This window comes from Ictidomys tridecemlineatus, chromosome X, assembly GCF_052094955.1.
Source record: "Ictidomys tridecemlineatus isolate mIctTri1 chromosome X, mIctTri1.hap1, whole genome shotgun sequence".
In the NCBI taxonomy this organism is placed as follows: domain Eukaryota; kingdom Metazoa; phylum Chordata; class Mammalia; order Rodentia; family Sciuridae; genus Ictidomys; species Ictidomys tridecemlineatus.
This window is the reverse complement of record NC_135493.1, coordinates 80,170,460-80,184,000: the sequence shown is the minus strand read 5'-3', so window position 1 is coordinate 80,184,000 and position 13,541 is coordinate 80,170,460. Positions and strand designations below refer to the sequence as shown.

At 35.9% G+C, this 13,541-nt stretch overlaps 1 protein-coding gene across 18 annotated transcripts in view; it reads left to right on the top strand.

The window, feature by feature from the left end:
• The window catches only part of Huwe1 (HECT, UBA and WWE domain containing E3 ubiquitin protein ligase 1), a 143,829-nt gene that overhangs the window by 70,292 nt on the left and 59,996 nt on the right, over nucleotides 1–13,541 (top strand). For all 18 annotated transcript variants that reach the window (XM_021719788.3, XM_078034767.1, XM_078034766.1 and 15 more), the window contains 6 exons: nucleotides 2,447–2,553; nucleotides 2,792–2,969; nucleotides 3,599–3,690; nucleotides 4,380–4,591; nucleotides 9,508–9,565; nucleotides 10,550–10,726. In XM_021719788.3, the coding sequence (XP_021575463.2) occupies nucleotides 2,447–2,553; nucleotides 2,792–2,969; nucleotides 3,599–3,690; nucleotides 4,380–4,591; nucleotides 9,508–9,565; nucleotides 10,550–10,726 (824 nt within the window). The remainder of the gene's footprint in view (nucleotides 1–2,446; nucleotides 2,554–2,791; nucleotides 2,970–3,598; nucleotides 3,691–4,379; nucleotides 4,592–9,507; nucleotides 9,566–10,549; nucleotides 10,727–13,541) is intronic.

Genomic DNA, 13,541 nt, shown 5'->3' with positions numbered 1-13,541 from the left:
AAAAATTCTCTCTTCTCTCTCTCTTCTCTTCTCTCTCTCTCTCTCTCTCTCTCTCTCTCTCTCTCTCTCTCTCTCTCTCTCTCCTCTCCCTCCCTCCCTCCCCCTCCCCCCTCCCTCCCTCTCTCACTCTCTTTAAAAAAAAAAAAAAGATTTTTCAAGTATTTAATCTAGCTTTAAGTTCTTTCCAGCAGAACAACTTCTTATATTAATATATTTCTTTATCTTGGATAATTTCTATAGTTGTGTTGTTCATGATTTCCAATGTTTCTCTTAAAATCTATTTTTTTAAGTTAATGTGTTTTCCTTTATTCACATTGTCTGAGCCTTTTTATTCCAGTTTTTTGTAATGGTTACCCTCATTTGGGGTTGGGGGCTTTAAACATTTTAGATTTCTTACCATGTCTTCTGCCAGACATGACAAAATAAAACCTTAGCCTGCCTTTAAACTCTCTTCTACTACTAATATTATTACTCCTTCCCCCCTCTCCCCACCCTTATCTTTCACTCTCTTGGATTCATTTTTAATTTTATTCTATTATACATCCTTGAGTTATTTTAAAATGTTATATTTTCTTTAAGAATTTACCTATTTTCTATTGCTACTTATTGTAGATAACCATCTTGTTTAGACTGGTCCTTGTTCTTTTGTAGGCCTTTTCTCTCTGAAAAATCTTTGGCATTTTCTCTTTATCCTTGGACTTTCCAAATTTTACCAGGATGTATTTAGTTCTGCCATTATGTTTTCATTCCTCTCACAGAGCATTACTAGATAAACCCTTTTTAAAAACAATTTTTGAATATATTTTTATGCTTCTGGAAGTTTTCTTCAACTTTGATGTTTGATTCTACCCAGTCTTGATTGCTTTGTATATGTGTACATCTTTACTTTTAATTATAATTCTTGGTGAACTAGTAATATTTTCAAATAATTTTTTAAATTGTTAATGGATCATTTATTTTAGTTATTTATATGTGGTACTAAGAATCAGACCCAGTGCCTTGACACATGCTAGGCAAGTGCTCTACCACTGAGCCATAACCCCAGCCCAGGTTTTTAAAGAGAATATAAACTGTCCCACAAATGACATACATTATGGTATTATTGTAGTTGGATCCCTTTTTGGGGGCAAAGGGGATGCTGGGGATTGAACCTAATGGTACTTTACCACTGAGATACACCCCAGCACCTTTTAATTTCACTGTGTTGCCAAGGCTGGCCTCAAACTTTAGATCCTCTGGCCTCTGCCTCCCACGTAGCTGGAATTCCAGGTGTGGACCACCATGCCTGACTAGACCTCTAGTAGAATGCTAATTTTAGTTCATACTCACTTTTAGTAATTATAGAGTTCATACATTTATACAGTCAATGAGAAGGTGTGTTGAATACTGGTAGAAACCTAAAAAAGATGTGAGGCGGAAAAAAAAAGAATCCTAAAAAAGGCAATCAAGAATCACAAAGGCCGTTGACAATTGGTAGTTTCCAATAGTTGTCATGTGTCTGCTATTTCACTGGAATTTGTGATAAATGAAACCATCTTGAAATGAAAATCCTATGGTTTCTGTTAGATTTTAGGCTTCACCATAAACAAGTTTGTTTATTATATGTTTTATCGATGTTATGTTTAAGCACTTTGTTAGGTTTTAAAATCTTAAGTATGGTGGTCTTAATTGTATACACAATGTAAGTTTTATGGTATTGAATTGGTTAGGTTAATATGTATTCCAAGGATTCTTAAAAGTGCTGTTGGTGGTTTAAAAATTACTGAATATTACTAAATAACTTTGTTTATTTTGATAACAAGGATATAAGAGTGCTTTATATCCGAAGCCCTTTTTTTGTTTTTTATTTTCAGACAGGATTTCACTGAGTTGCTTAGGACCTTACTAAATTGCTGAGGCTGGCCTCAAACTTATAAACCTCCTGTCTAAGCTTCCCAAGTTACTGGGATTACAGGCATGTGCCACTGTGGCTAGTCTGAATAACCTTTTCTGCAGTATGCTTTGTACGTGTTAATCAGTTAAATTTGTATTTGTTTTAACTCAGCAAATTTGCATCTTAGATTTTTTTCCCCCACTTGTGCTTACAAAGGATCTGTATTTAGATTTATCAGTTTTCACATTAACTGGATCAATTTATATACACAGTAAGACATTTATTTAGTGGAATACTATGTAGCCATTCAAAATTGAATGGGTTGGTGAACTGTGTATACTGCCATTGAAAACAAAGGAAATTATATAACATACATATGTAAAAATATGCCTGTAAAAACCTTGAAGGGTAGTTACTAAATTCTTAATTGTGATTTATCTCCAATGTAGTTGTGTTAGGAATTTTCATTTCATAGTAAGCACAAGAGGCTAAATTTTTTAAAACTTTTTGGTGTTTTGCTTTTAATGCTTATGAGGCATATCAGGTTCCCATATTTTTCTCATCTTTTTATAGCTACTGAAGTGGTGACTGTGTTTGTATTCCAAGAACCATCGCTGCTTTCCTCTCTCCAGGACAATGGGTTGACAGATGTCATGCTGCATGCACTGCTTATCAAAGATGTGAGTCTCCCTGCTTCTCTATAAAGAATATTCCATGTATACCACTCTATGACATGGACATGCGCATGCTTAACCAGTCTTACTGCATAACTCTTTTGTATAATGTTGAATCTGAGTGGGGTCTGGTAGTTAATTCCTTCTGTTTCTCATTGGAATAACCATGGCCAAATTTTCTTAGTATTTATATACAGGAACTCTGTTTTAGATTGCATCTAAGCTCACTTAATCTTCTCTCTAGGTTCCTGCTACCCGTGAAGTCCTTGGCTCCCTCCCAAATGTATTCAGTGCACTCTGCTTGAATGCCCGTGGTCTTCAGTCTTTTGTACAGTGTCAGCCGTTTGAACGTCTCTTCAAAGTTCTTCTCTCTCCAGATTATCTCCCAGCCATGCGGAGGAGGAGGAGTTCTGATCCCCTTGGTGAGTTGCTAGGATTTATTTTATTTATTTTATAATAGAAAATTATCCATTTGGCAAGAAACCCTTCCTTGATTGCACGTTGTGTCTCTAGCTAGACATGTTAAGCTTATTGAGAATGAATCACCATAAATTTTGCTGTAGGTAAGAAGGAATACTTGAGCCTCTTTTCATAATATTTCCATGCTTCAGAACAGTTTACCTGTTTGTCATATTGTTGTGGCATTGGTGAGCAGCAAGTGATAGGGAGCAGGGTTGGATTTCCAAGTCCACCATCTAGTGTATAGTCCATGAGAAATTTGGAGTCCCAAGGTATTGATCTTTGTAATCCGATCTTCTGATATTCAAGTCTACAACATTGGCACAGATTAAATAGATTTCTTTCTCAGTGTGCTTAAGAACATAACATCAGTGAACAAGAAAGTAGGGCTTGGAAAGATTCCAGTTTTCAAAGATATTATATCTTATTCAGGAGACTGAGGCAGGAGGATCACTTGAGTACAGGAGTTTGAGTCCATTCTGGACAACATAGTGAGACTCTTCCTTGTTAACATGTCCATGTTTTCCTCTCAAAAAGGAAAGCAGTCACAAGATCTTTTTTTTAAGTCTTAACAATTCACATTTGCTTTTAGGTGATACTGCATCCAACCTGGGGAGTGCTGTAGATGAGCTCATGAGACATCAGCCCACCCTCAAAACGGATGCAACAACTGCCATCATTAAGGTAGGACATGATAAGGCTGTCATCATGATCTTGAGAGAATAGAGAAAGGGGACTTTGTAGAAAAAGTGTAGGCCTATTGGAGGTCTTCTGGATTCTCAGACTATGTTTATAAGAGCAAAATGTCTGACCCAGTTTTTCCACGTTCTTGGGCTGGTCTTTTGCAATGTAAAAGAAAATGAAGCTATTTAGTTCAAGTCTAATCAGAAAGAAGTCTGTTAATTCCAGTGTTTCATATTGAGAATTATTTTCCTTTTAACAAGAACTCATTCGTTTAATGTAAGCTTCTATATATTGCTTTCTTATATATGATATACAAGCAGACAAGACTTGGGTTCTGTTTATAAAAGCATATTGCCCTTTATAGACATTTCTTCCTGCATATATTAACCCTGCCAGTTGTGTTTGAGATTAGTTGAGACTACTACGAGTTCCTTGAGGTTGGTGAGTTAGGACAGGGAATCTAGTCAGTCACTGAACAGCTATATATCCTAAACAAGTAATTTGATGTTGTAGAACTTTTGTTCCCTTGTTTGTAAAATGGAATTAATTACTTCATTTTAGGAATGGTGTATCATGTATATTAAGTGTTTTGCAAATACATAGCTCACAGAAGATGCTCAGGAAATGTTAGTCATCCTCTACACTTCCTTAATTACTAACAAGTGATCTTGTTCCCCTGTGCCTTTCAGTTACTTGAAGAAATCTGCAATCTTGGAAGAGACCCGAAATATATCTGTCAGAAGCCATCAATCCAGAAGGCAGACGGCACTGCTGCTGCTCCTCCCCCAAGATCTAATCATGCTGCAGAAGAAGCCTCTAGTGAGGATGAGGAGGAAGAGGAAGTACAGGCCATGCAGAGTTTTAATTCTACCCAGCAGAATGAAACTGAGCCCAGTCAGCAGTAAGTGTTCACAAGACCAGTTTGTGATCTGGGGCATGTTACCACCTAAGTCACTCTGTTATTGCATATTTTGCAGTGCTGGGGATAGAACCCAGGACCTTGCACATTCTGTGCAAGGGCTCTACCACTGATTTTAAACCTCAGCCACCTTATTGTCTTTTCATCTATTAAAAAACAGTTATATAAGATCTTTCTGACTCTTGAGTACATAATTTGTTTTTGTTTCACTCTTGTAGTGTCTTTTTTGTATTTGGTAATTAATACTGTTGGTTGCCTTAGGAAGCTGTCCTTTTAAAGGCTATTCTTGAAATTGAATCAAAAATCAGTATGTCAAATTGATGGACTTTGTGCACAGAGGATTTATTGTCACTGATTTCATATTCCATGTCACTGTTGATTCGAGCACATAAAACATGTCCCACATTTGAAGCCTGTCTCCAAAGAAGTTTATAAGAGTTGTGGGCATGTTTTGTTTACTGGTGTTTGTTTTGTTTTTTGGTAGGTTAATTTTTTTGGGTTTCATTCTGTTGATTAATCAGAAGACTTTGGAATGTAGTTCATGATTGTACTCGGGCAATAATTTTTTTCTCATTTTTATTTAACTAATGGTTCTGCATAAGAGTTGACTGACTACCTGGATGCCATGGGGCATGGGACTCAAAAGCTGCTGTGTGGTCCGTTAGGCACTTTCAGCTTTCAGGATGCACATACAGCAGATCTCGTGTCAACTCTAGTAGTTAAACTTTATCACCATTATAACAGAAGTGGGAACGATTCCTCTGAACAGGCATTTGCTCATAATACGTGTTCTTTGGAGTATAGATCAGTAGTTCTGAGAAAGGGATATGCATTTTAGATGTGACTATGAGTGGGCTTGAGCTGGTACTGAAGGTTGGCTTGGGAATTAAAAGATTGTGGTGGAATGGATAGCAGTGGTAAAGGCCAAAGAATCCAAAACCAATGTGTCCTCTGGGAACTCTAGATAGCAATGAGCCTGCTGGTGTCAGTAATTTGGGTGGGGAGGGGGGCATTAACTACTAGTGTATTGCTTTGTTGAGCAGATATCTTATTCTTTCTGAGAAAGCAAACCTACCTTTGTGCAGCATCTTCTATTTATTTTAAAATATTCTCTTTCTGGAACAAGACAATACCCTGGAAGAAAAGCAAGATACTTTTTACAAAGTCTCAGTACTTCTTTGCCTAATGCTTAATTCTTAGTGGCCCTGCTGAGTTGAGTTCCTTTCCCTGGCTACAAAGAAGTTTTTATTTATTCTTTTTATTTGCATTAACTTCTCTTCTTGACATCTTATAGACACCTTTGAGCTGCATTGCCCAAATTAAAGTAGTTACTATAAAGTGATATATTTTTTTTCTATAGTCATCATTTCTTCACCTTGTATTCCTTTCTTGGGATGTCTTGTTCTGTCCACATATGTCCCCCATTCCCAAATCATCTTCCCCTTTATCATCTTCCAAATTTCTTCAAGTAGCCTTTTTTTTTTTAACTTAATGGAGCTGAATGTTAAATTCTCAAAATGGTTTTATGTGCTAAAGGATTTCATCACTAACTTTTAAGCTTCTCAATGGCTGTGATATTGTTTCATTCAGTAGTCAATTTCTATCTCTATATTTAGTAGGTGTTTGTTTAATGGAAAGAATAAAGAGCATTAAGTTAAGGATTTCTTAAGTCTTAAATGCCCAGAGAGCTAGGTCTAATGAAATGTGAATGAGAATGAAAAGATCTAGAACCATAGCATTCATAATCTACAATTCAAATGGAGCTTCTAATATACAAAGGGCTCTCTTAGTTACTATACCATAGTATCAGTGTTTTTCTACACTCCGTGGCATGGGAGTTTGCCACTACCTCCAACAATCGCACAACAATTGACATATACTGTGTGTGTAATTTAAAAGTCCAGTTTTTGGGTTACCAAGTAGCTAATAGGGATGAAAGAAAAAGCAAGAATCTGTCTAAACTCAACCTTCATTTTAAAGTCCAATCTAATAGAAGGAAACTTTTATCCTAAACAGTTTTTATATTGGAAGTTGTACATTTTCCAATGGAATATTCCATAGGAATATTATTCCATAGGAATATTCTATTTCCAATGGAATATTCCATTTGGAATATGTATCACCTCTCTTAACCCCAGTTTTGTTTATCCCCTCTCCCAGTTACACAACTCTTTAGTAAAAGCTCCCAAATTCTTGTTTCCCATCATCTCATCGATTTTCCAATGCCTTGTGCATGTAAGCTAATTTTTTTTCCTAATTTTTATTGAAGTACAATTTCCACACACTAAAGTGCACAGATTTCTCATTTCCCACACCAAAATGAGACAGCTAGCTATTGACCTTATTTCTATCATCATAATTTTTCTCAAGATCTTCCTATTAATAGAAAGTATATGAATGGATTCTTAACATTTATTGTATCTGGTGTATATACTTGTTTGTATTTGAGTTTGTTTGATGTGTTTTTGAGATTCGCCCATGTTTTTGCATCTAATGGTTCTCTATTTTTCATCCATTCTCCCTGTTGATGGTCTTGGGTTTACAGTTTTGTTTTTTGTTTTTCAAGCATAGGCAGTATTCTTTACCCTTATTTTTTCCCTATACCAACAGCTGTTATATGAAAATGGTCTTTGTATGTATTCTTGAAATAGATCATTTTGTTTTAGAGATCTGAAATAAGGAAACATAGATACTTAGTACTAGGAGTGCTGCTCTGTATTCATGATTGTTCGCTGTGGTAGTTCTGAGTACTTGTCTTTGGACTTCTTCTGCCTTCTTAATTATTTGCTCTCAGAAAATTTGATACTGTTGGGGAAGATTATATTTTTTAGTAAGTAATCAGGCATTGTAGTTTGGACATTAATTTTTATTTTTGTTTTCAGTTCCATTTAGTGTGCCTAGTTCACCATCCACCTCTCTTGAGTAACTTAAAAGAAATGGATTATGTACTGTCATATGGTCTTTAGAACTTGAATAGCAATTGTTTAGGTTTTAAAGGCAATGAGTAGAGAAACATTTGTTCCTGAAATGTGGCCCACTGGGAGGACTATTTTTCCAAAGGCGTCTGTATTAAGAGCTGGATAAAAACACTCACCCACCCCCCAAAGCACATGTAAGGATGATCAGGATAAAATTGAGCTGGGGGTATGTGTTTTGAGGGAAGAAAAAAGGCATAAAAGTTTTAATCTGACAATTATGCTAAACCACTTCATTTGTCATGAGAATTTACTTTTTTATTGTTTAAAAGATGCTATGACTCATTGTTCAAATAAGATTAGAATCAGTTCTCTTGAAACAGCTGGTAAGTGGAGTACTATTGGAGAAAGCTGACAATTTATGTAGTATTCCATATGGCTTCTCGGGCCTGGTAGTCAAAAGATGAGGTTAGGATAGGGAGAAAAGCAGTTACCAAAAAACTTTGTTCCTGATATTATAGTAAGAACCACCATTGTTTTGCTTTCTCTGTTGCTTTTCTATAGCAATGAAGGGGGAGCATCTAGATCTTATTTTATTATTCTCACTTATGCTCTTTGCCATCATATTTGGTTTCTGCAAAGGGGCAGATGTTTCATTGGGCTGGAGCCTCATCTGCATTTCTAAACTATAGAGGTAGATCTCTAGGTTCTTCCCAAGGAGGTGAGATGAAGTTGGGATGGATCATTGGTATAATAACAGGAGAGGCTAGCTGTACTGATTCTGGGGAGAAACATGTTCAAAGACATGTTTGTGGTTTTCCCATGGAATCATTTCAGTTCTGTATTATAGCTCCCCTTCCTTTATATACAGTTCTTCCGCACATTTTTCATTGAGGATATTCACAACATCCTACCTAAATCCTGGAAAACCCTGGATATTTTTATGACTGAAACCATTCATGATACCTATTCATTTTCTTTGCTTGTTCTGCATTTTGCTGCCAATGTTCTCATGCCTACCATATCATCATTCACATTTTTTTTTATTGCTTCAAGGTGAGAACTATTAACATCTTGCCAATGTTCTTGCCTTCTCTTCTCCCCCTGCCTCTCACTTCTGTCTCTGCCCCCTTCCTTCACTCCCTGCTCAGATTTATTCCAAGGGCCTATCTCTAAAATGTTCCATTTTTCTGCTTATCTTTTTTTCCTGTAGTTTATCTTAGTTTGTTTCATTTTATTTTACTGTGTGGTGTTTTTTTTTTCCTTCTGTTGCTTTCTTGCACAAGCCAAGATAACATCCATTGAGCTAAAGAGTTCATTTTTTGCAGTTATAGCATTATTGAAATCTTCTCATCTACTGTGTTGTATTGAAGCATCTGAAAAGATGAAGCATCTGAAAATGCAGAACACCTGATCAGTTGTTTAAAAGTTCAGTAACTGTCATGCTGCAAGTACATATTGTTAGAGAAGGACTTCAATGTTTGACCAGCTTTAAGTATATGACCTGTCAATAGGGATTTCCAAACAAAATAAATCCCCTTTCCTACTTTCTGTAATTCTAAACCTTGATGAAAGAATGTGATAAGGTATATTTGTTTCTTGCCTAGCCCCTCTTTTAAGCAGATGTTTAAATCATCTTTCAAGTGAACTGGCTTATTTTTAATATTTCTATATGGATGAATTCCTCTTAATTTTCCTAAGAAGTTAACATAACTGTCTTTTTTGATACATACAAATGGGCTGTATTTTTGAAGGCTTTTTTTCCTCCCCTTTATGCTCTTAAACTTAGGCAGATATATTAGCATCAGGATTGATTTCAGCTCTGTTTTTTCCCTGTGGTATGAGTCTGTTGGTTCATAGGCTAAAGACTATGATTCTAACTTAGAAAAGGGCCTAGAATTTCACTGTTTCCCTTTCCTCACTTTGTTCTCTTGCACTGGTATTGTGAATTTCTGTGTAACTCACTCTTTTCTCCCTTAACAGGGTTGTTGGTACAGAGGAACGTATTCCTATTCCCCTCATGGATTACATCCTTAATGTGGTAAGATTCATTGTAGGGCAAACTGAGTTAAAGGTGTGCTCTTTTCTGGAAAATGTATGGGATTATCCATGAGTCTAATTTGTGTATTTATTTTCTCTGGGGCCCTTAAAATGCACAAGGGAAAGATGTACAAAACTACAGTCCTTTTGTTTTTGTTCTGTTAGACTAATTTGTCAAAATCCAGCCAGCACCCATACCCCTTAGTATTCTTAATTTTCTGTTCATTGTTACCAATCCCCATTAGAATCCAAACAGGAAAAGCATGGGCTTTGTTATGCTAGTCCAGTATTATGTTTTCTGAATGTATCCAACATGTATTTTTTTCCCATTAGCTTCTCTTCCCTCCACCTTCCCCCACACACCTCAACTCTTTAAATCAATGTGACCTTTTCTTTTACCTTCCTGAGAATTTCACAGGAAAATTTGAAGTGTTTGAATTTTCCCAGAATTGTTTTCTACCCACTTAGCATTTGTTCTAGCATATTAAGCACTTTGAAGACTTCCAGAGATGGTTTTTCTTGTGCCTCTGTATTTGTTGCCCACATTTTAATTTCTTACTCTTAAAAAAATGCTTTGTTTGGTCAAAATCACTCTTGCGGAGTTCTGTGTTCTATTTGCTTTATAAGCACATTTGGGGGAAGTATACATGATGTTTGCCTCTGGAGGAGGCATGCAAGAGCACTAACTTAGCAAATTAAGAAATTAGACCTGAATTCTGCCACTAATTCATAGTGTGGCCCTGAGCAAGTCACTTAACTTCTTTGCTCTCAAATTATCCAACTCCTGGTGTAGTTAAAAAGGTAGAGTGGGAAGAAGTTGTAATTATTCTTTATTTCCTGGATCATACATCTGTCCCTGCTCACTTCAGGTCAGTAGTCGAGAAAATACTGGGTTCAGGAATATCAGGCCACCCCTTTCCTTACTCCCAGCTGGCCTTCTAGTTCTGTCAGGCTCTAACTTTTTTAAAAAATTTTCATTACCTAGATGAAATTTGTGGAGTCTATTCTGAGCAACAATACAACAGATGACCACTGCCAGGAATTTGTGAATCAGAAAGGACTCTTGCCTTTGGTTACCATTTTGGGTCTTCCCAATCTGCCTATTGACTTTCCCACATCTGCTGCCTGTCAGGCTGTTGCAGGTGTCTGCAAATCCATATTGGTAAGAAGCATCCGGCCAAATATTTTCATTTCCTTTTTTAGAAGTCAATTTTGCAATAGTTCTGTATGTGTGTTTTCACTGTGGTCTCACCTTCGGCTAAAAATAATGAATAAAATTTGTTTTATGTTCTACAAGTGAATTTTAACTAATACCTAGTGTGCCATGTTATTTCTCATTGAAAAGTCAAAGTATTGTTTCTTTGTTCCTGAGTTTGCTGTGCAGTTCTAACATCATTTAAGTTTATAGGAGGGGAAAGTCTGTCTTCACCGCCCCCCCCCCCAAAAAAAAAAAACCTTTGTAGCTGGATTTATTAGTGTGTCATCCTGATTTAGGTTGGATGCTTTTTAACACATCTTGGTATGGTTAGTGATGTATTTTTCTCCCCCTTTTAAGCTTTGATCATCGTGAATTGGCCTGTAGTTCATTGCTCACATTTTACCCCCCCCCAAAAAAAAAACATAAAAGCTCCATTGTTTAATTTTTTTATAGTGATAAATTATTCCTAATAAGACATTTACCATCAACCTTTTGAAATGAACAGTTCAGTCTATTTAAGTGTATTCACATTGTTATACAATCAATTTGCAAAATACTTCATCTTGCAAAACTGTAACCATACCATTAAGTAATTACTCCTTATTCTCCCCTCACCTTGGCCCTTGGCAACTACCTTTCTATTTCCTTTCTCTAACTGCTCTAGGTACCTTATATAAGTAGAATCATACAGTATTTGAGATTTTGTTATGTTCTCAGGATTCATCCATTTTTGTACTATGTGTCAGAATTTTCTTCTTTTTTTAGGCTATATAACATTTTATTTTGTGTATGAACCACAATGCACCAGTTGATAGATGCTTAGATTACCCCACCTTTTGGTTATCGTGAATAATGCTGCTATTAACATGGGTATACACATATCTCTTTTTAAGACCCCCCTTTTAGTTGAGTATGATGGAGATTGCCTATAATTCCAGCTTCTTGAAACGCTGAGGCCTGAGGATCACAAACTTGAACCCAACCTGAGCAACTTCATGGACTGTGTCTCAAAATCAAAAAAAGGGCTGAGGATCTCGCTCTGGTAGAGTGTCCCTGGGTTCAATCCTCATTACCAACTCCTCACCAAAAAAAAAAAAAAAAAAAACTCACAAAACTTCTTTTAATTCTTTTAGGTACATACATAGAATTACAGTAACTGGGTCATATGGTAATTCTGGGTTTAATTTTTTAAGGAACCTTCATAGTGTTTTTTCACAAAAGCTAGAGCATTTTACCATCTCAAATAGCAATACACAAAGATTCTAATTTTTCCACATCCTTGCCAATACTTAATGATTTTCTGTTTTTTGGATGGTAGCCATCCTAGTGGATATAGAGTGGTTTCTCATTTTCATTTACCTTGCCTTTGTCTGATCCTTATTGGTATTGAGCCTCTTTTCATGTGCTTGTACCCATGTATATATACCTTCTTTTGAATTATGTCTTTACATCCTTGGCTCTTTTTTTAATTGGGTTATTTTTGTTTTGTTTTGTTTTTGTTGTTTAGTAATAGGAGTTCTGTATATAGTGGAATATTAGAATATCCCTTAGCAGATAAATGAGTTGCAAGTATTTTTCCCATTCTGTGAGTTCATTGGCTTTTTGTACTCTGTCGACAATGTCCTTTGATGCACAAAAGGTTTTGATTTTGATGAAGTCTAATTTACCTTTTTTGTTGTGTTGTGTTGTGTTGTGTTGCCTGTGCCTTTGGTGTCATATCCAACAAATTGTTACCAAATTCAGTGTCATGCAGCTTTAGCCCTATGGTTTCTTTTGGGAGTTTTATAGTTTTAGGTCTTTGGTCCATTTGTAGTTGGTACTTTATATGGTATTGAGGTAAGGTACAGCTTCATTACATGTGAATACCCAGTTTTCCCAGCACCATTTATTGAAAATACTATCCTTTCTTCTTTAAATGGTCTTGTCACCATTATCGAAAATCATTTGGCTGTAAATGTGAAGCTTTATTTCTGGACTCTGTATTCTATTTCAGTGGTCTTTATGCTGGTATCACAGTTTGGATTACTTTAACTTTGTAATGTTGGAATTCAGGAATGTGAAATCTGCAAATTTAACCTCAGGATTGTGGTCCTATTTAGGTTCCTTTGAGATTGTATATGAATTTTGGAGGGATTTTCCTGTTTCTAGCTGTGCCCCCCCTCCTACCCATGATTGGGTGTTTTTTTTTTTTTTCTTTTTTAATGGTGATTGCCTTAAATCTGTGAACCTCCTTTTTGAGAGGATTATACAGTGATGAGTGATTTCTGCTTAAACAAAGGGACTGGCTTATATATAGACTTATGCATTTAATGTTTTGTTTGTAAATATTAAGTAATATTAAGAGTTAAAGTATGATCCAACTTTATCCTACCTCTCGGGTGTTAGGCTAGGAGATACAGGTTTATTTAAAGCCATATAAAGGCATATGATTTCTCTTATCTTTTCATGGCAAACAATCGTATTGGTTTTATTGTGAGATTTTTCTCCAGATTTCAAAAGAAATTACAAGGGCTATATATATAATCCTTTTGTATTCTAATGAAGAAATGTCCTTGCTGATGCCAATCTCAGAATCATCTCTCTTGGTTTGGGAAAAAAGAGCATTGTAATAGTGATTAACTTCCATGCTTTGGAAACTTACTTAACGTCACTTCTTGTTGAGCAAAATTTAGAATTAACATCATAACATAGTCATCAGTATAACAGTGATTAACTCACCAAGATTGAAAGTAATCTGTTGCTTTGGAGGAGGTATTGGGATATGTCATACCTGGATTCA